We start from the raw sequence: 22,495 nt of genomic DNA on the forward strand, positions 1-22,495 counted from the left end.
CGCCCTCAAATGCTGCGAGACAGACTGCGAGAGTAACACTTGATTTTATGAAAGCGTCGGCTGCCTTGATACAAACTCAAACACAACGTAAAAGCAATCTTTGCAAATATCTCAAACAAAGGCATCTCTCCCAGTTGCAACATTTAGTCGTTTTGCAACGCTACCCAGCAACGCCGACGCCAAAATTGTCTCTCCCCTGTCCTTCTGTCCCCCAGTCGTGCGCGATTCATTCTTCAGGCTCTGTCCGCCTACACCAACCGCCACAAGATGCTGCTAGTTATACACGAGTTGAGAACTAGACCCCGAAATGTTCTTGCGTATCTCTTCCTGCCAGGATAGTTGGTGATTGCAATGTTGAAACGACTACGCACCCGCTGCGCTCTCGTGAAAATCCTCACACATACCGACAAGATTGTGAATTTCCCCTCTGATCCCTTGGCTTACATCGCATGATTTGTCCGTTTCAGGATAAAACAGATTTTCTACCTGCTTGGTAGTTTCGTCCCCGGCCCCGGCAATGTCCATTGCAGTGCATAGAGTATGCGACTGCTTCGTGTGATACGATCAGTGTGAGTTGCCTCGAATCGTACAAAGAAAAGTTGAGGTCGTACGCCAGCAAATAATCGAACCCTCGTAAAACCGTTGGTACGCTAATCAAAAGCTGAATGACGCAAGATGCCATCGCAAGGAAGAAATAGATCGCAATGCACTCATGACTGTCGCCAGCTCAGCCTTGAAGCTGAGGCCACCCAAATCTCTCGAGTGGAAGCCTTAAGAGGCTAGTGGCAAGAATAAAGGAAATTCGTAATAAAGAGAAATGAACACATCGAACTTTGGCCATGTCAAGCAGCCGTTGCCGTCATGACGTGATCTGGTACTAACAAACGAGCATGCAGCGATTGGTATGCTTAATCCATGTAGAAGTCGCCCTTGAGAATCCTCTCCTGGAAGGCGTCGGGCTTTGGGCGTTCAGGCTGCTTTGGCTTGACAGAGGATGCCTGTGCGGGAGGCTGTGGCATGTCGGAGATGGACTTTGAACGGTCATGGCTGGGCATTGCTCTTGGGGGAGAGTGGGAGCCGGTACCCTGGAAGGAAAAGGAAGGGCGGGCACCGGTAACGGAGCTTTCGGCGCGAGTTCTAAGCTGCTCGGACCAATTGAAGCCAAACTGGTCTGTTCGAGAAGGAGGAATGTCAGAAGAGGCTCTCGGATGCTGAACGTTGCTTGCCTGAGAAGATAAAGGGGCCGCATGAAGGCTGGACCGGCGTCCAACAGCGGGCCAGGCGGCAGATATGGATACCTGACGCTGGTGCGGCTGGGATTGGGAGAGTAACGGGAGCCACTGGTCCCCTTGACCTCCTTGGTTGCGTCCGAGTGATGACGGGGGAGGGGACTTTGGGGATTTACCATTTCCGGGGCTGCTTCCTGTGCGCAAGGTTCTCATGGCAGAGTTGCCTCCAAAACTCATTTGCCGGACGAAAGGCGTGGTCGGGGCCGTTCTAGGGCCAATAAAAGCGGGATCCTCGTCTTCAATGGCATTCTCTTCAAGAGAGTCCGAGTTGGAGTTGGTGGACATGCTGCCGCGCCGCATGAACGAAGAGGTGTTTGTGGGCGAAGTGCCGGAGAGGCCAATGGTGGTGATTGATAGGCGGCGCCTCTGCGAGTCTGCACCGCCGTTGCCGCCGTTGAAGGAAGATCCATTTGGTCCACTCGACGGGCCTCGCTGGAAGAGGTTCGACAGGGCAGCCTGAGTGATTGAGCTTCGGCGGTGGGGGCCGGGGCCGGGACCGGAACCGTTTGGCGACGTATCAGACATGGTTCTGGGCGGAGGGGCGGAAAGCAGAAATAGAGTCTGCTTGGAGAGGAAGATGAACAGAGACGGTATGAAAGAGGCGCGACGAAATGTAAAAGTACCGGGAAACGAAGCAGACGAGACACCAAAAGGCCCTGGCGATGGCGGCTTGCCGGATACAGGGAGCCTCGGGTGGTGAAGCTGCGAGTCGTTTGCGCGCGGCGTGCCTTGATTGTCCGTGGCGGGCGACTGAAGGGCGAGATTCGAGTGGAACAGAGTCCTTGTCGGGGGCTCCGTGTGCAACAGACCGAGAAGAGGGGAAAACCACTGTTGGAGAACAACAGGGCAGTCGAATGGGTTTGTAAGAGGAGAGGAAGAAGAAGAAGTAGAGAAGAGACACAGAGGGAGGTGGGGAAAGAGGAAGAGCAGAAGTAGAGAAGTAAGAAAGAGGCTCGATGAGTAATGCAGAGGGTGAGACTAATCGTTCTCTGGCCTCGTCTGCTTTGATTCTGCTCTGCTCTGCTCTGCTTTGGCTTGCCCTACTGACTGCCTTTTCTTTGCAGGCAGAGCGGCGCGAGAAACGGTATCGTCGGCAAGCAGCTGTGAAGGTAATAGCGTCGCGGTCAGGTCGGAAGGGGGGGAAGGCCGGGCTTTTTGTTATCTTGTGATGTGAGAGGAGTGCGAACAGGTTCGAGTGACTAGGATAAGGTAAGAGAGTAAGGACAAGTGCTGGAAGGGCTGGAAGGGCTGGAAGTGATGAGCAGGAAAGGAAAAAGAGACGGAGCGAGACGTAGCGCGATCAGCATCTGGATATTAATGGCCAGCAGGAGCGAATGGCTGCAACGAGGTGCAGAAGGTGCAGCCGGCGAGTGGTGTGAGCAGCCCAGAGAGGTGGCGTGCCCTTGCGTAATGCGGGGCGTGTGTGGAGTGACCGCCGACCGCCGACCGTGTGAAGTACTTGGGTTCGTACCATCAATGGCGCCATGCCATGGCAGAGACACGGGGAAGTCGCAATGGACGATTCACGGCACTGCACGAGGGGCGCCAAGCAGGGTTCAGGCGTGGGTCCAAGTACTCGCAGGTCTCTGGGAGCCCGAGCTGGATAAGCTGCAGTAACGGGTACGCAGCGCTAGCATCTACCATTGTCTCTTTGCCTATTGCCTGTGCTTAGCAAGCCAATAGTAGCGGGCGGCAAAGCACTAGCAGAAGCTACCTGGATGCAGGTGTGGTCAGAGGTACCTCGGTGAGGGGATGCCTTGGCAGTGGGCCGACTCGAGGTCTGCGATACCGGGCGAGACTGCGATGCCCGAGAACGGAGATCAGCTCAGCAGCGCCCCGGAAGCAGCGCCGTTGCAGCGCCTCCCTCCCTGGATGGACGATCTTGAAGACATGAGGTAGGTAGAAACGGAGATGTGAAGAGGATGGAAAAGAGAGATGATCGAGGCCGAGAAATCTCCAATTGTCTGTGCACAGTTCACCTATGCAACGTACAGAGTCTGATGCGTGGGTGCTTATGCGCGAGCATTCGGTGATGGCTGAGAACAAAGTACTTGTAAGGTATAAGCGCAATTGCATCGTGATTCTCGATACTAGTAGTAAAAACTCCTGCTGCCTCCTTCATACGCGCTCTTGTGCAGTAGTGCCAGTGTGTGCCAAGGCATACGGCATTGGACACGGCGTAATACCTACCGCGCGTTTTGATACAAGGTGTAGGCGAGGCGGGGTGACGACTTGGTGCATGTCGCTGCAGCATTACGGAGCACGGAGCGCTCCGCCCTTTTGCTGCTGCTGCTGATACTATCTCCGTCCGAGTAGATACATGTCTGCAGTAGGGTGCAGAGAACGTGTCTGGAACTGCTGACAATATGCACAAGCAAGGGGCGCCCATCAGCGACGGATGCCGCTCCGGAAGGGAGAATTAGCCATGAGACAAGTGCTATTATCCACGAAGCAGTCGTAGGACCGGGATGATAGAAACCAGCAACTATGCCTCTGGGGCACACTGTCCACTCGCTGTCTCTGCTCGACATGAAGCACACATGTTGTCACCAGAAGATAGTATGGGAAACGCCGAACCGCCCTAGACGAGCAAGGCCCCAAGGCCATCTCAATCTCGGGTGCGTATCGCCAGGTGGCCCGTCTGGGCCGGTTGGCCAACTGACGCTGGGACCAACCACAAGACGTGGCCAAGAGATGCAGTGGGCGTGCCCAGGAGATTTTGAACCTAGCTGCCGTCGTCAATGGAAGCGCTATCCGGTTGCCCGCTAAGAAAGGCACCGTCGACATGGAAGGGAGGCCGGCCATGAGCCAACCGGCGAGAAGCCTCCAGGCTCGTCTCGTCCAACCATCATCTGGCGATTAGCCTGGTTGGTGACGTGCCAATCCAGCAACCAGACGGTCATTGACCCAAATCAATTGTTTTACTACTACTATCCTCCTGCTCGCGATCGGTGGGGTTTGCGGGGGCCGGGGACCTCGATCTGACAGCGTGGGTCGTTCGACTTGAGCTTGGGGACGTGGCCTTTAGGACCCTTGAGATGCCGCAACCAGATTTGCGCTCCTTGGCCCTTTGTCCTACAGTGCTGTATTTTGCTAAGCATCTGATCCCCTTATGAACGGATAGGTTTTGTTGGCGAGGGGCTGCCTTGTTTCTAGCAGGCATGTTAGCTCATGGCAGACCTGGTCTTGTTGTTCTGGATCGGGCTCTTACCTCACTCCTATCCCTCTGGGTGGCAAGATGTGGAAATAGCTTGGCGACGATCCCCAAGCTTCTTTTCACACCAAGTGCGGAGAGCTGGTCTGTCCATCCATTTCACACGCAGCGTTCGTTCCTGGTGCCATCATCGTACCATTGACGTTTCTGTCTTGCAATCCCTTGCTGGATTCATCGTGTCTCTCTGCTCTTTGACCCCCGCTTCTTTGAGACGCTGAAACCGCTGCGGCCGCGCGTAGTTGTATACATTAGAAGCGAGGGGTTGCAGCACACGAGTCCGTATGTACAGTTGCGATACTCGGAACTACTGCTTCTGCTAATGACGGTTTCGGGGTAGCTGGCAGTCAAGGTAAAATAGCAGTAGGTAAGTTGGTAAGGTAGTACCGTGTGTGCGGAGTGTTGCCCGCGCAAGCACCGCAAGTGCTTTCTAGCGCAGCGCAAGTGGGTGTGGACTGGCAGCTGGCTTGCGGTTCTTGCTGTTGGTCGTCAAAACCGATGGGCAAAGCGGTTGTCTGGGCATGTCCGTACTTTGCGATAGTAATACTCCCCGCCCAGCCCCCATCTGGCTCTTGGGCAGATACCTCGCAGTAGTACGCAGCTCGCAGGAGTCGCGCCGAAAGTCTGGACCGTCGTCTTCAGCGCTTGTCCGAAAGTTGGCCAGGCGGCAGACGCCGCACGTGCGTACCTATGGAAATGGAAATGCTGGGGAAACGACGCCTCGAGACAAAACGGTCGGTACGGAGGGGAGAGCCGCTCGCTCTTTAGCGCCAGAAACTCAGTAGTAATGGTATCGTATTTCCCGGACACACACTCTCTTCTCACTCCCACACCTTGGGGACTTGGCTGTGCTTTCAAGACGCATGGTGTATCCGACGCAAGCGACAATGAAGGTGTGAAGACACTCTGCGCTTTTCGCACTTGTCGAAGCATGAAGCATGAAGCATGTGTGCCCGACGCAAGCGCCCAGCGAAGCCATCGTCATGCAACCCTTGGGAAGCGGCCCTTCACCGACTGATTGCATCTTTTGATGTCCAGACCTTGCGTGAGCCAGAGGACTGTGCAGTTGTACTATGCACGAAGATGTCAAGTTGCAGGTGAAATGATAAGCTAAGATCCTCAGGTTGGGATAATCAGAGATCTCGCAAGCTTGGCATCAGATTACCTGAACGCACCTTCCCAGTCCCAGCCTCGACAGACCTCCTCCCGCTTATCATCCCGCTGGTCCATTACCGAATCAATTCCAGTAAGAGAGGAAACACCTGTAATGCGCATCGTCACCCTTGCCCCTTCCCTTTCCCTTGTCTCTCGCTTCTTTCTCCCCCACCATTTCTTAGCAACAACTGCATCAAACCAAAACTGCAACAGAAAGCCAGAAAGCCAATCAACAGGTGCCTCCTCCATCCAGCCAGGGCGAAAAGCTGCTCCCTCTCTTGAGCTAAAATCTGCCGGCCACGGCCCGCTGCCAATCAGCAGCTGGACGAGAGAGAGCCACCACCACCAGACACAGCCCACTGAAGGTGCCACCCAGCATTTTGCGGGGTAACTGTCGCGCTAACGCCTTGACGCAGGCGACATGGGCAAGGTGTTGATGTGCACTCCCCCCTCCTTGCACTAACCGCATTTGTTCGCTGCACACCCCTTCTCTCTCTCCTTTCCATGCGGTAGTCTATTCTGCTTGAAGAAAGAGCAAATTGCTCGAGTGCTGCTGCTTTCGCTTTGGCAGTGCAACTACGCGGGTGCTCGAATAGCTCGATTGATCATGATGAACACCAGACCCGATGTCGCAGTAGTGCGTGGTGAGTGCTGATAGGCACTGTACGGCGGTAGCATAGAGGAGAGGCAGGCAGTGGACGGGGCAGCATCAACAACGTGTCACAGTGTGAATGCACCCATTCTCGTGATAAAACTGCCCGGATGCAACGCAGCGCAGCAAATCAGCTGTTCTCCGAAATACTTGGGCCATTGCGGCTTGCGTTGTGTTTGCTACAGTTCCGGTACATGAACAGAGCCCATTGATAGAGAAGAATCTGGAACTGCCCAGGGCATTGCCGCTCCGGTATCACCAGATGGGGTCCCTCGGGCGCTTCTTTCTGCAAGGTGAAGCACGGCCAGACGTGCTCCTTCATCTCACCAAACCTCGGTCAGCAACGGGCAACATGTACTACAAGTACAAATCTTCCAGTTTCCTGTAGACGAACACTCAAGTTTCGAACCTGCCGGATGAGGCAGCAATCGTCATCTTGCTTGCATCTCATTCCCACTCACGCTGCGCACATCACGTCTCGATTCCTGCGTCGATCTCGACATTCGGCAACCTGTTGATTTGCCATCAAACGGCAACCTGTTGGTTTGCCCTCAAACTGTGCCACAGGATATTGGAGACTGCATCGCTACGGTGTATGTATGTACGAGTTACAATAACACTCGACGCCCAGGATTAAATCCCGTCATGCAGCGCAACTGCGCTCGCGGGAGTGAGTTCCAACCCATTCTCAGCGCATGTGATATCCGACGATTTGTATGTACGTGAGGTAGCACAGAGAGGCAACATGGCATGACCCGTTCGTGCGAAAGAGTCGAGTACTTTGTGCGACGGCAAATCTCTCCTGACTACGCACGAGTGTTGCGTACCTTAGGACCCCGTCCCGCAAGGCCATTGTATTACCATCGAGTAATGCAAATCGAGCCATGGACAGCTCCGGCAGACACGATGAGTTCTCGTCTCTCACTCTCATCGTGTACTCGTAGTTCCCTTGATACCCGAAACAGGCTATCCATGTTTAAAACATATGACTGCAGTTTCACTTTCGCTGCAAACTCCCGTCTCTCGCCACAGCCACTGAGCGACATGACAGCTCGTGCCGCCTGCAACGCGCCGCGGTCGTTGGCTTCATCACAGGGAAATAAGCTGATGGTGGCGCCATCCTCCGCTGCCGACGGCATCAAGAGCAAAGCTCGAAGGAATGGCCTCGACCTCCGAGTCGTCGCCTCGCACAGTCTGGCGTTCCAATCCAAATGCTATCATCCCTGCGGGAAAAGCATTGGGCAAGGGTCCGGCTAAAACGCTGGGCCGCCCGGGCGTCTCTCATCATGCAAAGATTATCTTCCACCTCTGGCCCTTCTGACCCAAAGGATGCACTAGCACTGCTAGCAGGGCGTTAGCCAGCGGACTTGTCAAAGAAGCCATTCTGCGGGGAAGTGGAATCCAATGGATCATGACCCGTTTAACCTTTGGCGTTAGCAGCCGTGTTACCACGATGCTGAGCTTTGAACCAACGCAAAGCACGTGGTCCTGTGTGACGAGACGGGATGGGTGAGCTTGGAGGGTTCCTCTGATGCTGTGACGTTGTTGGTTTGCTCAGCACGATCCTTACGGCTGAAAGTACATTTGCTTGATGGGGGAGATTGGCTGTTAACTCCGCAGATCGTTTCCAAGGTGAAACGGTTCATCGTTTGAAGCAAGAAACGATCGTGCTTGAAGGCAGCGATCATCTGGACGACGATGATGACAATGATGATCGTGTGCCGGGTATGACGAGCCTCTTTCCAACCTCCAATCAATTCGAATTCGCGTGTTTGTCTGTGACGGAGACGTAGCTGTGCTGTCGGGTCGAAGCCCTTACATGTGTGCATGATTCCGATGCACAATGACGATTTGCTGTGGCGAGGTGACTGCCGTGTGCTTTCTTGCATTTCAATGGGTTGATCAAGTCGAGAGGACAACAAGTCGCCACCAGCCCCTGACCGACGGCAAGGATCCGTTTGCTCGAGAGGTATGTACAATAGCAAAATAGGTACATGTCTCACAACGGCCGAGATCTTCGCAGCCCATCGACCAACAGGTGTTCGTCAAGGCAGCACGCACGACTCACAGGGTGAGCAGGGTGTTCACCCTCATGAGCCGCGTTTCTGCCCGCACAAGCCGCAGACTCCGCAGTCCTGGGAATTCACATATGCCGTGCCTTTGCAGGACGCACTGTCGCATCGCCAGCCTGGCGTAGCTGGATGGAGGACGTTTGCGCACGCGCCGCAGGTCACGGCTGCTTTGGGGTTTTCGAAGGAGCACATGGAGCAGGTTGGCAAGGAGCTTGTTTCTGCTGCTGCGGTGGCAGTGGCGGTGGCAGGGGCGGTTGTTAAGGGTGTCGGGGTCGTTGAAACTGTCTTGCGGTGCGAATAGGGCTTCTTTTCGTCTTTGGGACCTGCCAAGTTGGTGGGTGTGTCGTTTTCGACTTTGATATGGGGGATAGATGAGAGTGAAATTGGCGACGAAATACCGTCATCTGCAACCTCTGCCTTGATTGATGATCCCGCCCCCTCCCGTTTCACTGCTTGTTCCCGACCCGTGGGACTGGTCGCGGATGAGCGTAGGTTGGCATCTTTGCCACCGGGTTCTCGTTTGATCTCTTGCCTCTTGAATAGGCCGTGAAGCTGATCCAGTTCGTTCCTCGCGTCGGCGTCGTTCGCATCTTCGTCCTCGCACACCTTGACCATGCCGTCGCCATTTCTGTCCAGCATCCTGGTGCCATCCACATCGACAGCCGGCTTGGAATCCACGCTTCCATCTTCGTAGTCGCTGGATTCTTCGTCCCAGTCCTTGATAGACTCCTCCTCCTCCTCTTCCTTCTTGCCGCCGTCTTTGCTCTGCTCGAACCGGGCCAGGGCTGCGGCTGCACGGAGTTCGCGGCCTCGCAAGCTGCCTGCCACCCTGGGCTTCGCCTGCACTCGCTTGCCCTTCTCTAGCTTCACCTTCTCCTCCTCGTCTGCCCCGAGTACGACGCCGTTTTTGCCAAACTTCTTGAGAATCCTCCTTTCTTTTCGCTCCTGGTACGTCAAGACAGGCTTGACCTTTCGTTTTCTCCCCCGTGACCGATATGTCCCGCCACAAAGATGCTCGGGGAGCACTTCATCAGCGTGGACACTGTTCTTCTCCCACTCTCCGGTCCCCAGCGTCGCCCCTCTCCCCCATAACCCATCGCCTTTGTAGCCTTCTGCCCACAAGGCTTGCATCTGCTCAGCATACTGGTTTCGCACCGCCCAAAAGGCCCTCGAATGATTCATCTGCGCGCAGTGAGCCAGCTCATGCATCATGACCATCTGGACGTAGTTGAACGGAAGCCACCGTCCGCTGCCGGGCGCCTTGAGGACCAGCTGGATCACCTCCCCAGCATTGAAGTTGCGGCCCACAAACTCTCTGTTAGGGGGGAACTCCTCTAGCGACATGACGTGGATATGGTGCTTGCGCATCACGGGAACTGTTGACGGTTAGTGATGCGGTTAGTGATCAGGGTGCAAAGGCTTGCTAAATGGCCAAAACGTACGGCATTGCGCTGCGATCCTCTCCAGGAAATCCTGAGCAATTTTCTCATCTCGCCCCTTGAGTGGTTTGATGAAGACGATGTGAGGATTTGGCTGAGATGTTTTCGCGTTGAGACGCTGGATGCCGATGGGCATGGTGAGTCCAGAGGCAAGTCTATGGTGTAAGGCAGGTGGTGAGACCGAGAAGAAAAGAATGAAAATACACGCCGGTCGTGGGTCACCTCAAGATATCGCGACAAAGTAAGCAACTGGGATGGACAAGGACAAGTTCAAGTGATTCACACGGAAATCTGAATCATGTTCTAGGTGAAGTAAAAGATGGCAAAAAGTCCTTGGCGAGCCGTGTTCAAATCCACGCGCCATTCTCACACGAAATCAGGTGACCTGTGGCAACTTTCAACTCCAGGCCGTGATAAGCCTCGCCAATCAGCGAATACCTAAGGTATCTTTCAAGAAGTGAGAAGAATGTTCAAAAAGTGCCCTGTCCTCAGGGAATTATCCGGAGACGCGTGCTTCAATGGTTCGGTATATCTGCTTTGATGAGATGCGTCGCTGATGTCAGGATGTCCAACAGTTTCAACCAGTTTCAACTCGAAGAACTGAGCATGTTATCCCGTTCAGTCCACACCAGCGAGCGTGACACACATAATCTAATTCAAGTTGTGAGACTTCACAAGAGCGCATTGTGGTCTGCATCATACATGTAATATACAAAGTAAAATGTATTCGCCATCAACTCCAAAGCTTGCAATCCCTAGGTAGCTCGGTAAGCGGTTGCGATGCTACCCTGAAACAAGGACGACGGTCCAAGTCTTCTAATGCTTCAACAGCATACATGCCCATCAATAGCAATTAAAGCCCTGTTAGTACGCCGTACCCCGTGCTTCGCTGAATGACAACCTCGTCTTGTCTTTACTGCCTTGTCACAAGCTGCTCTTCGCCTCCAGCCTGGCTTCTACGTTAGCTATGGCGCTTTGTACGGCACTTGTCAAGTCTACATGGAATAGGGGATGGGCTAAACCGCTGATAATAGCCCCCTTCCGCCCATGTGCATGCTGAGGAGACTTTCCCAGCCCTTTTGCCTGACTGCCAGGCGTCGGTCCTTCATCATCATCCTCCCAGCTCTCGACGACGGCAACGGCCTCTACCGTTTCTTCGTCTAGTGGTCTTTGAGCCATAGCCGAAGGGTCTTGCTTGAGAGTGTTCGCTTCGGCCACCGCCGCAGCAGAGTCTTTCCCGCCAATTTCTGCAACGCTAAAGATGGACTTCCACCTGTGCGGAACGCCGTCTCGGGGCATCGTAGGGGTGCCAAATCCGCCAGCGGCGAGTGCTCTCCTGGTCCATCGGTTGTTGATGCATGCGAAATGCCAGTCCACAACGCCAGGGGCTGCATAGACATCCAGCACATTCCGCACATCGATAAGGCGCTGAACAGAAGTGATGTCCGCGTTGTTGACTGAGCTGAAATCCAAAATGATGGCTTTTAAAGTCGGCTTTTGTTCGTGACTCGGCTCCTCCCTTAACTTGCCGGGTCTTTGTTGACCTGGACTGCTCCAAGGCCTGTCGCCCCTGCGTTCAAAAGTCTCTGGGCTTGTTCGACGTGTGTTCGAGTACACGTAGTTCGTCAAGTACTCCAGGGCAAAATTGGCACTTGGATAGTTCAAGCCCTCTGAGAAACGGTAGATGAAGATGCCAGGGTACGGATGACCCAACTCTACCTCCGAGTTCGAGCCATCGTCATGATCGAGTGGTAGGTATATATTCCTGGCAGCGATTTCGGACCTTTCTTCAAACGTGCCATAATGTCCCACTAGTTGCCTGTGATTGTCACCGATGACATGATCCCCAAGGACAGAGTGGACCTTGACCTGGCCCAGGAATCGTCCACGCGCCTTCAAGATGCGATATAATAGGACGACGGCCGATATACACACAGTAGCGTACAGACCGTCTTCAATCTGCGAAAAGATGCTGAGGAATACGCCTATGAAGAAGATGAAGACTTCGAGGGGGGAGACTCTCCAAAACTGGTACAGAGTGCTTGGCGGTGTGATCAAGTCACCAACGGCATGAATAATGACTGCTGCGAGAACTGCGTTGGGGATGTAATAGAAGGCGTCCGTTAGGAGGTAGGTAGCCAGAAGCACAACTGATGCGCTGACGAGCCCCGAGGCAGGAGTCCTGACGCCGGCTTTGGATTGGATGGCTGTCCGGCTGAAAGATCCGGTGGAGGAGTAGGCGCCGAACAATGTGCCCAGCAGGTTGGCCATGCCTATAGCAACCATTTCCTGGGAGGGGTCAACGGTGTAGTTGTTCACCCGGCCAAAAGACTTGGAGATGGCGATATGCTCAACAATCATGACAATGACAGCTGCCGGGAGGTGAGAACAGAGCCTCGAAACAATCGTCGAGGGCAGTGGGGGAACGCCGATGCTCTCAAAGCCTAAGAAACAAGACACCGCCAATGTTAGAAACTGGCCTGACTGGACTGGTTGTATGTTCTGGGGTGCTCTGCGGACCTACCTTTTGGAACAACGCCTAGAACACGGATTACCGGCTCCTCTCGACCTTTGTTGATTACCCAGCTAACCATGGTATATAACAGAATAACGAATACTGTCCGCATAGTGTTGAGGAAGAAGATGACGCGCTTATTGTTTGGCCACCTCTCAGCGGCTTTGGTTAGAGTGTATCGTATGAGATAGAGAAATAAGAGAGCTGTGAGACCAAGGGTGGCATCAAGTTTGGCTTCGTTCAAATGCTTTAACGTGTTGACAATGACTCTGTATGCTGCGTCCCTGTTGGAAAAGCTCGTGATGCCGAACAGGGACGGTAGCTGGCTGGCGCCAATAGTGATGGCGGATCCTGTCATGAAAGCAGACAACGAGGTGATGGATATCAGATCGACTAACCAGCCCAGCCGAAAGGTTCCAAAAACGAGAACGAGGCTACCAGCCATGATTGAAAACCCGGTAGCAACCACGTTGGGCGGAATGTCGCCATTGGTCACGCCCAAATCAGCCACTACAGTTCCCACGACAGTAGACAAGACGGCTACGGGGCCGAGAGATATGTCTTTGGAAGTGCCAAATATCCAGTATGTGAGGGGTCCTACAAAGGATGAGTACAAGCCGTATTGAGGCGGAAGGTTTGCTAGCGAGGCATAAGCCATCCCTTGGGGTACTAGGACGGCTCCGGCGGTGATACCAGCCACAACATCGCCGGCTAGCCACTGGAGGTTGTAATGAGGGAGCCACGATATGCAGGGGAATAGAGACTTGAGATAGCCGACGGCATCGGCCTGCGAAGGCAGCTGATCATGGAGCCATTCCGAAGCAGTAGGGGGCCTATCGAGAGAATTGCGGCTAGTGAGGTTGGAGAACATGGATTCGCCTCCAGCAAATGGGTCTTCGTGCTGGTGAGCATCTTCGTCATGCTCCTGAAATTTGATGCCCAAAACTCTGGCCAGTGTATACCCAGAGGTGGTCGACGTTCCCCTGGATGTGCCACTCATTGCCGAACACAAGGTGACTCCTGAGGGTGCCGCCACTGTAAGGAGCGAGGCCCGATTAGTTCAGAGACGAAGAGGGAAACGGGGGGAAAGAGAGCAAGATTGGTATATCTAGCTTTCAGTATCCCATGCTTGACGGCTCCAGCTTATGATGTGCTGGTAATCTCGATCAACCCCCCCAAAGTCCGACTCAACAGCGACGGCCCGGTTCGGCGTGATATGGCGGCGGTACTGGTGCAAGTTGCAGTGCTGGAGCATCGGTCGAGACAGTCAGGATATCAAGCTTCTAAACTGCACGAGAAGTCGTATGAGCACTCGAATCAACCAAATGTCAAGGCACTCGACGCTCGTTGCAAGGAAGATGGCGTTTGGTGTTGCGTGAGCTCGGTCTCGAGAGCTGGTGGGTGCGGTAGATCGTGCGGTAAGACGGCCCGCCTCGTTGACGATCAGGAGGAACTGAGGAGCGCAAACGAATGGTACAGCACACAAAGAGAAATAAAAGATGCCTGTCCCTTGTAATGGGAGAAACGATAATGATAATTTGAGGTGATTGTTAAAGAACAAGAGACAGACAGTTTGACGGCAGCCTAACAAATAGCTCTTATAGAAACCGGCCTATCGTTATCCTGTTCTTGCCTTTGGTGTCAGAAAGGTAGTTGATGGCAGTTGCCGAAGGCCCGTTACGGGCAGTCGGGAGGCTTGCCGCTTATCAGATCCATCCGACTGATATGAGGGAATAGAAGCCCACAAAGAGAGGGAAAGATGCCGAATGATCGCAAGGCGTTTCTTGTCGAGCGTCACGTTCTCCATCGCAGTTCTGGTGTAAGTGGTGTAAGCGCCAAATCCGGCTGCTGAGACGCACAGGCACTGAACGGAGCGGATACATCATTGGGTCGTGGGAGAGACCACGGGGACGAGCATGGCTTCAGGGACAATCTCCCCACAAAGCACTCGAATGTCGCAATCGCGTCTAGGCCGATTTCGTCATAGGGCAATGGCCCATCTGGATATTGATATGATCCTCCTGCAGAGTGTTGTCATGATAGCAAAGGCCGAGTCAGGGCATCCACGATATCGAAACGAGTGATCAGCCAGCTTCCTTGTGTGTGCCTACCGGCGGCGTCAGATACTGCCAGACTGATGTTATGATTCGCCAATACCGCGCTGCACAGCTTCTTGATACTATCCGAGCCCCTCGGGCTTAGGTTTTCGAACGGAAGCACCCGAATGGAGACTCGAGAATGACCCAAGCAGGTCTCAGCCGTGTCATGTGTCGCGATGAGGGGACGCCTGGATCGTCGGCAGGAGAACGAGGTCAGCTTCTGCTGCCCCTATCCGAAGCTGAAAGTGGCGCCAAAGCTGCTGCGTGAACTGTAGACTGCATGTGAATGGGCTGCAAGAACGGAGCTGAGCTCGAGACGATGTTGTATCAAAGTCGGAGAGAGATTCGATAACCCAAGAGAAAAGATGGGGACTTGGCGCGGGCGATGTTCCGGAGCCGCCTGTAATTCCAGGGCCCGATCAGTGGCTTCAGCGGCCTGGCCCCGCTGGACACCGCTGGCCTCAGGGGCCCAGGTGCTGAACAGGTCGCTGCGGCGCCTATTCCGTGAGATTCATGGATGCATATGCGCTGGATGAGGCTCCCGTCCCAATAGAACAAGCGCACTCGACGTCATCTCTCTCCAGTCGATGCTGCATATCAGCATCAAGTCGGAACTGCTTTCAGATCTGGCCATGACCACGATGGTTGCCCAAGTCTGCGTATCTCGAGCTCTCTCTTCAGCAATCCGAGCATCGCACGTATCGCCATGAGTTCTACAGACGGTTTCCACAGGAAGAAGACGGAATGAAGAATATGAGACGCCTTACCGCTGCTCAAGGTGGCACGGCAGCGCTGATGTTTTGGCACATGCAGCCGTCTGGTCAGATCTCGAGCTCTTGACTCTCCTAAACCACCCCCACGCCAACAACAACAAACACGAGCGTCACCTCTTCCACTATCGACTTCACGGCGCCTCCCAAGCAGCAAGCATGTCTGGTCCTCCCGCCCAAGAGGCCCCTGCTGCGCTCTCGTTCCAGCCACTCCAGCCGCCGCCGTCTCCCTCGGCTCATCGTGCCTTGCGACGGCTTCAGTCTGCCCACGCCTTGGGAGCCAGGGCTGCCCAGCAGGCGACGCTCCTCTCCCAGCACCGCCGGGAGCGCCCTCTGTCTCCGACCCGACACGCTGTCGATGCCGCAAACCCTCTTGCGAATGCTGCCGCCAGTTCCAATTCCAGTCACGTCGCCAACGCGAATCTAGACGCCGCCACACACGCGACGGTACGGGCTCGAGGTCGTGCCAACAGCGATGCCACACCCCCGCCGCCGTATCAGGCCGCCGTTCCTGCGAACCCTCGACGAACCGGCGTCAAGAAGCCCGTCTTTTCACATGGTCACCTCTCGCTGCAGCAGATAATCCGCGAGGGCCCCAACAATGGCGACTTTCTCGGCGCTTTGGAGAGCGCGAGGTGGAAGGTCATTGACGAGGGCGTCAAGGCAGCCGAGGATGGAATGGTGCGCGCGGTGGTCCAGAAACTCCGACATTGTATTGATCGAAGCTTGACTGACTTGTGTCTGTCATTGATCTAGTCTCCATTGAGAATCTACGTCTGGCTAGTTCTGCTCGACGCCCCGATCATGTCCACAGACGAATATCTCGCCCTCATCCACCGCGGTGCGTCTCCGGCCTATGCAAAGATTCGCAACGACACGTTCCGCACCTTGACCACCGATCCTCTCTTCCGACGCCGTGTGAGCGAAGCCAGCCTGATCAGGCTGTTGAATGCCATTGCTTGGCGGCTTCACGATTCAAAGGAAGACGAGCGCCAGAGTCGCCCAAGCAGCAGCCACTCGTCTCTGCCTGCGCGAGAGGCCATCGGAGGCAGTCATTCTGGCCAGTCCCAAGCCAGTAGGTGTTGACCTGGACAGAATCAACTTAACCTGACTGGTTGCTGCTTGCATGGATACACTGGCATACTTGTACTAACGCCTTGTTCCGCGTATAGGGTCCGGCGCAGTGCTTGAGCCGGGCGTCTACGTGCAGGGCATGAATGTCCTGGCGGCGCCTTTCCTCTACGCCGCGCGAAGCGAAGCCGAAGCGTTCGTGGCCTTTCACTCTCTGCTAACGCGCGAGTGCCCCGGCTACATACGAGGCGCCATGGACGGTGTCCACCGCGGACTCGCCCTGGTGGACAAGGTGCTGGCCATTGTCGATCCGAAGCTCAGCATGTATCTGACGGCAAAGGGGCTGTCGGCCGAGATCTATGCCTTCCCCTCCGTGCTGACGCTGTGCGCATGTACGCCGCCCTTGCCCGAGGTGCTGCGACTCTGGGACTTTCTCTTTGCCTACGGGCCGCACCTCAATATCGTCTGCATCGTAGCGCAACTTACCATTATGCGGTCGCAGATTCTCCAATCTCAAAGGTATTTATTTGTCCATCTACCTTGACCCCTTGGTCCTCTCGGACGTCGCGAAGGCGAGAGTCGTGGATGCATCTTCTGACCTTTACCCTCTCCTCTTGTTAGCCCAAACAAGCTCCTACGTTCCTTTCCGCAGATCAACGCGGATCTCGTCAAGAGCATTACCATCAGCATTATCAAGAAGATACCGGACGACCTTTACGAAGAAATCGCCACGCACGCCATGTAACGAGAGAAATATCGAGATGACACGCAGGCAGTGCCAGAAACTTCTAGTACTAAGAGCTCCTGGGCATTGAGCAACCTTGTTTGAAAGAGGACCCCCCTTTGATTGTGCCCCCTTTATCTGTTTCTTTTCACCCTTTTGTTTTTGTCTTTTGGGCTGTGATCGGATGTTATGAGTTCACGTATATGAAATACTATGTCATAGGGAGGGCGTGTATCTGGTTTTGCTTTTTTTTTTCTCTTCTTTGATTCGACAGCTCGTCTAGAATATTTGCAGAAATAGAGACGATATAAGTTGTCATTCTGCGGTGTCCTTCGAGGACTGAATAAGAAGAATGCTCTTCGAATCGTTGCTTTCGAATCGTTGCCATCACTGCTCTTCGCACCCCCTTACGATGAGCCAGGTGCAGCTGAGAAAAGCTGCTGAAAATACTGGGCGCCAAAGGAGGAACGTCACGGTTGAAACGATGGGAATCGACGAGAGAAAATCAGGTCCACGGAAGATTTGCTCCTTTTCTCTCAGCTCAGGAGGCATAGGAAAATATCGAGTCCCCCAGCTTTCCAAGTACCGAATGTCTGCACGGATCATCTCCGAGTATGTGCGATGAGAGTAATTACTAACATGTTATATACACGTATATATATTATTCTACACAGTAACAGTTCTTGTACAGAATCCAAATGTTACGTGAAAGATCTTCCAAGGCTCAAGAGTAGAAAGCTTTGTCCATGGCCATGTATCATGGAGCAGCCCAAAAACGCCCTTTAGGTACTTGAGAAACATAAACATGCTTTTTGGCATCGGAAAAGACGGAGAAGAAGGAAGCAGAAAACAAACGCCAGCTGTATCCATGCAAAAACATAAGAAGACAAATCGTATACACAAGAATCGAATCAAAGCCTGATAATACACCCAAATGGGCATGGGCACTGAACCGCTGGGTACATGTATGTAGTGCTTTTCAAATCCAACTCGCAAATGACTCGACGTGGATGGGAAGAACCAAATGAGAAAAGAAGAACAAGGATCAAGAGCAGAACAAGTCTACTTCCTCTCTCTTCCTCTCCTGTTGTCTCGTGGGCTGTCTCCGTCTAATAAGCGGGACAGCCCCCCTCGGCCCGGCTGAAAGCGTTGGCAAAGAACTCTTGCATGGCAGTGTAGTGGAAGAGAATGCCGCCCAAGACGGCCGCGTGCCAGAGATTGTGGCTGCCTCCGATGTAGTCGAAGCAGCCGGGGAACCATCGCTCAGGGACCTTGCTGGCGTACACGATGGCGCCGCTCAAGTACACGAGGAGGGACTTGCTGATGGGGGAGTAAAAATTGTAGACAAACTCGGGGCCGTGGGAAAGGGTGAGCTGCAGGATGGGCATGAACCCCGTCAAGGCCAAGCCGACGAAGAAGCCGACTCGGGCCCAGGCCATGTCGGGGCCGTTGAAGGTGGGATGCCACGGCAGAATGACGCCTCCGATGCCGAGCATGGCAGTGAGGCCCATGTACGTCCACCGGCTGACGGGATCGCAGTAAAAGGCCGTGTACTCGGTCGTCATGATGGACGCGGCAATAAGCAGCGAGATGCCCGTGTAGTCAACGCACGCAAACATGGAGACGGCGTTGACGTCTGCAACGGCGTTCATGGTGTGCCAGATGGTGGAGCAAACCAGCGTCAGGCAGGCCATCATGAAGAAGATGGCGGCTACGACAACGTCTGTCTTGGTGCTGAGGTAAAAGTTGGCGCTGCTAGGGTAGAAGTAGAAAGCCACGGCCAGCACCAGGATCAGGCCCAGGGCATGGGACCAGATGTTGATGAACTCGTTGGACATGTTGAAGACGGATGCGATGCATTCAATCTTTGTCTCTCGGAAGCGGTAGCCCTTTTTGATGTGGGGGTTGTTCCGCCAGGGTGTGGGCAGTTCGTCGTACAGAAGCAGTCCTCGATCCCGCGCCAGCACAACGGCCTGTTGGATATGCTCCTCCAGAGACAGAGCAGCCCGGACGGCGCGCTCGATTCCCTCGTCGACAACCGACTTTGCTCGCTCGATGCTCTCGTTTGCCACCCTGCGGCCCTCGTCCATAAATGCCTCGGCGGCAGTGGCAGCGTTGGCGAAGCCCTGCTCGCGCAGCTTGTAGGCGCGGTTTTCAAACTCGGACAGCATTCCCTCGAGCAGTTCGATGCCCAGCCCCGCCTTCTCGTGCAGAGATTCGGTCGCCTCCAACGTCTCCTGGTACCGGGTCTCGAGGGTTTCGATCATGATGTGAAGCCTGCGTCGGCCGGCGCCGATGACCTCCTCGGACGCCTGCGAGCATCTCGTCCGGACGGCCTGAAGAGTGGAGAATGCGCGCGAAATGCTCGAGTCTTTGCTGAGGTCAACGTAGTTTTCGACAAATTCCAGGCGGCGCTCCAGCTCGGTCAGGAACAGGTCGACCTTGAGCAGCAGGTTCTCTTCGCCCTCCATGATGTGGCCGACGATGGACTTGCGCCGGGGAATGAAGAAGGAGTGTCGCCGTCGTCTTGCTTGCTGAGCCTCACGGCGCAAGTCGGAGCCACTGGCAGCGGCTGAGGGGTCGGCGTCGCTGTCGTGACTGAAGCCGCACGCCGACGTGAGGGCAGTTGTGACGCCCGCCATTTTTGTGGTCGAGAGAGGCGGGATTAGAAGAGGTCGGACGCTATCATACCAGTTGGAGCCTCGAGAGGGTTGGATTGTCTTGGATCTGAGCCAGACGGGCAGCTGAGAGAGGCACGAGCCTTGACAAGTGCGGATGATTGGCCCAAGCCCCAAGGAGGCGAAATGTGAGTGTCCGGGAGACAATCAGAAGACACGTGAAAAGAGAGCAAGAAACGAGATCTTTGCCGCAGCGTGGCTGTTGGGCACAGGGCGACAGTTCGCTGATCGGAAGAAGCGGGACGAAGCGGTTTGATGGGAGTTTGCGGCAGTGATTGGCCCCAAAGCTTTTAACGTGCCCCAAAGGCTGTTTGTTGAAGGTCCGGTTCGTCTTGATGCGGGTCGGGGAGCCTATTCGGGGGGATTTGCGGCGCCAGGAGGAGGCGCGATTGGCTGGTGGTGGCCAGGGGAGGATGCAGAAGAAGAGGCGAGGGAAAGGATCGCTATCGCTCACTGCAAGGCGAAGAACGTTGGTTCTTGTTCTTTGTTTCTTTGTGGTGTTGAGAGAGAGAGAACGGAAGAATGAAGTTTGAGGTCAGCGGCAACAAAGACTCGGAGCTGAGAGTAGGTACTTTGCACATGTACTGCCTCTCAAAGGAATGCAGGTAGTACCTCCAAGCAGTGTTTAGGGGTGCCGGTACCTCTGGCTTGGCACGGAGCCCGCGTGCACGGCCTCTTTGCGGGAGACGAATCGGATCGAAGGGCGGGAGAAGTCCATCGGCTCCAGAGACGGGCAATCCGAATCCTTTCTCCATGGAAATACGACGACAAGTTTTTTGCATCTACTACATACCTTAATATTACTGTTGAATCCTTGCGCGGGTAAGCAGCCATGCTCTGCCGTCGTAGAAGTAATACTACTGGTAACTGCCTGTCCCTGGTTGCTAAAACAAATAGCCTCGATTTGTTCCGCAGATCGGAGGCTTTCGCCTCTGTCCGGGCGCATTTCCCAAGTGCGAGCCCCATGTCAGTTGTATGTACTGTACCTTATTCATATTGCGTAGATGACGATCCGTAGATGACAAGACAAGAGCACTATCAGCTCAACATCATTTATGCCATCTTCGTACAGGCACAACAGAATGCTGTCATGACATACTATGAGTGCTTCGTGCCGCTACTTACTCCCTTGTCATGACGCTCTCACCTCCGCCAGAACGGCCCTGACAGCTGCAGGTACAAGGGACCAGCCCCGAGAATCGCCAGTTGATTCGACACCGGCATCGCCTCTTCCTCCACACTCTCCTTTTGAACAGAGAGAAGCAGATGGTATTAATCTCCCGCCTTTCCGGCATCCGAGACGCGGGCTTGGCGTGCCTTGAGATGCCAGGATGAGCATCCCTTCGATTTGTCACTTCACTGTGAAGGTACCTAATTGTGTGTGCACATTCAGTACTTACCTAGGTTCCCCAACGGCCCACGGAATGTCGTAGGGCCGTGCAGTTGCGCTTTTATCCCCGACTTACTTACAGCCTTGCACTAACGCGACAAAACACCAGCTGCCGAGACCCATCACCTCTCAGCCTTGCTTCCTGACACTTGATCATTGTCGATCCATCTCCATCAAACCCATCTCAGATCTTATCCTCGAAGCCAGCGTCACGTGAAGCTCTTTACTCTGCCCATCAATTGACCGATCAATCAATCAACGGATCGATCGATTCCCATCGACCTCTTTCTTCCCGCCAATCCTCCACCACAACCACCTCTCCCCCCCAAAAGAAACATAGCAGCCATGGCCGTCGACAAAATCGTCACAGAGCCTTCCCTCGCCGCCGTCCTCCAAATCTCCGACCAGGCCCGCGACCAGGCCCACGCCCTCCTCCAGCTCGCCGACCGCGCCAGCGACGGCCGCGCCTCCGCCGAGGCCCAGGCCGAGATCGCCAAGCAGCAGAAGCAGCTCTTCACAAACATCTCCCACCTGCGCGGCCTCCACCGCAGCGCCTGCCTGGCCGCGCGCGACACCAAGGCCCAGACCGCCGAGGCGCGCCAGGAGGTCGACCGCCTGCATCTGCAGCTGCAGAACCTGTATTACGAGCAACGCCATCTCCAGGGCGAGATTACGGGCTGCGAATCGTACGAGTATGTCTTTTTTGGTTTTTTTTTTGTTTTTCCCCTTCTTCCTCTTTTGTCCCTTTCCCTTTCTCTTCTCTTTTCTTCTCTTCCCTTACGACGACCGTCATAATGGGTTGAGGCTGGACTGGACTGACTCTTTGTCTTAGCCACAAATACCAGCAGCTGCCTCTCATCCCCCTCGAAGAGTTCCTCGCCCTAAAACCCGAGTACAAAGACTCCACCGACGACGAGCGCATGTTTGCCCGCATCGAGCACGAGCGGGAAGAGCGCGAGATCCTCGAGCAGCGCCGCCAGGAGCTCCTCAAGCGCAAGCAGAAGCTCATCGCCGAGAACAAGCGGAGAAAAGACGACCTGGCCAATCTGGACCAAGACCTGGAAAAGTTTATCGATGTATGTTGTTCCTTTTTTTGCGTGTTGCGACAATCATGTTACGCGTAATCCCTGCGGACTGCGTGATATGTGCGTAATAAGTATGCTAATCTGGTCCTCTGCTTAGGCTGCAAAACCGATCCTCGAATTGTTTGAAAAAGCACCTTGAAGGCCAGCGTCGCTTTCCTGTCTCTGTTTAATGTTTTGCTTGATGACGGCCACCGACGGCCACTTATGATACCATGACTTCACGCGGTTCTAGTCGCGTTCTACGCGGAAGCTTCGCACTTGTCAAGATGTAGGTTGGAAAGAACATGGGCAAGGGCTACATCTGTTGTGAAAGGGCTATATCTGTTGTGAAGAGTTGATACCCAG

The 22,495-nt window shown here is 54.5% G+C and overlaps 7 protein-coding genes across 7 annotated transcripts; 3 read left to right on the plus strand and 4 right to left on the minus strand.

Annotated features, from left to right (window-relative positions):
* Positions 1-908: 908 nt before the first annotated feature.
* Positions 909-1,769, minus strand: BBK36DRAFT_1094322 (hypothetical protein; the record flags this gene model as incomplete). The annotated part of the gene is made up of 1 exon (XM_024889060.1): positions 909-1,769. A coding segment is annotated over one exon (861 nt), but the record flags the coding sequence as incomplete, so codon positions are not given.
* A 764-nt stretch (positions 1,770-2,533) lies between these two features.
* Positions 2,534-3,188, plus strand: BBK36DRAFT_1199801 (hypothetical protein; the record flags this gene model as incomplete). Its single annotated transcript, XM_024897100.1, has 2 exons — positions 2,534-2,902; positions 3,014-3,188. Exons 1-2 carry the CDS (start codon positions 2,547-2,549, stop codon positions 3,186-3,188), a joined length of 531 nt encoding a protein of 176 aa, XP_024750485.1. The 5' UTR covers positions 2,534-2,546.
* A 5,209-nt stretch (positions 3,189-8,397) lies between these two features.
* On the minus strand, positions 8,398-9,958 carry BBK36DRAFT_1199804 (WLM-domain-containing protein; the record flags this gene model as incomplete). The annotated part of the gene is made up of 4 exons (XM_024897101.1): positions 9,822-9,958; positions 8,830-9,755; positions 8,778-8,796; positions 8,398-8,732 (listed from the first exon to the last, which is right to left on the minus strand). The coding sequence occupies exons 1-4, from the start codon at positions 9,952-9,954 to the stop codon at positions 8,398-8,400; spliced, it is 1,413 nt and encodes a 470-aa protein (XP_024750486.1). The 5' UTR covers positions 9,955-9,958.
* Positions 9,959-10,742: 784 nt separating this feature from the next.
* On the minus strand, positions 10,743-13,333 carry BBK36DRAFT_1168661 (sulfate permease; the record flags this gene model as incomplete). The annotated part of the gene is made up of 2 exons (XM_024895209.1): positions 10,743-12,262; positions 12,343-13,333. 2 exons carry the CDS (start codon positions 13,331-13,333, stop codon positions 10,743-10,745), a joined length of 2,511 nt encoding a protein of 836 aa, XP_024750487.1.
* A 2,028-nt stretch (positions 13,334-15,361) lies between these two features.
* On the plus strand, positions 15,362-17,019 carry BBK36DRAFT_1199817 (TBC-domain-containing protein; the record flags this gene model as incomplete). Its single annotated transcript, XM_024897102.1, has 5 exons — positions 15,362-15,443; positions 15,663-15,883; positions 15,959-16,277; positions 16,387-16,792; positions 16,895-17,019. The coding sequence occupies 5 exons, from the start codon at positions 15,362-15,364 to the stop codon at positions 17,016-17,018; spliced, it is 1,152 nt and encodes a 383-aa protein (XP_024750488.1).
* Positions 17,020-18,106: 1,087 nt separating this feature from the next.
* BBK36DRAFT_1168663 (HlyIII-domain-containing protein) lies at positions 18,107-19,639 on the minus strand (the record flags this gene model as incomplete). Its single annotated transcript, XM_024895210.1, has 1 exon — positions 18,107-19,639. The coding sequence occupies one exon, from the start codon at positions 19,637-19,639 to the stop codon at positions 18,107-18,109; it is 1,533 nt and encodes a 510-aa protein (XP_024750489.1).
* A 1,771-nt stretch (positions 19,640-21,410) lies between these two features.
* On the plus strand, positions 21,411-22,289 carry BBK36DRAFT_1118424 (hypothetical protein; the record flags this gene model as incomplete). Its single annotated transcript, XM_024890476.1, has 3 exons — positions 21,411-21,757; positions 21,898-22,141; positions 22,248-22,289. 3 exons carry the CDS (start codon positions 21,411-21,413, stop codon positions 22,287-22,289), a joined length of 633 nt encoding a protein of 210 aa, XP_024750490.1.
* Between the last annotated feature and the right edge of the window lie 206 nt (positions 22,290-22,495).

The sequence above is a fragment of the Trichoderma citrinoviride genome, assembly GCF_003025115.1.
Source record: "Trichoderma citrinoviride strain TUCIM 6016 unplaced genomic scaffold BBK36scaffold_6, whole genome shotgun sequence".
Taxonomy (NCBI): domain Eukaryota; kingdom Fungi; phylum Ascomycota; class Sordariomycetes; order Hypocreales; family Hypocreaceae; genus Trichoderma; species Trichoderma citrinoviride.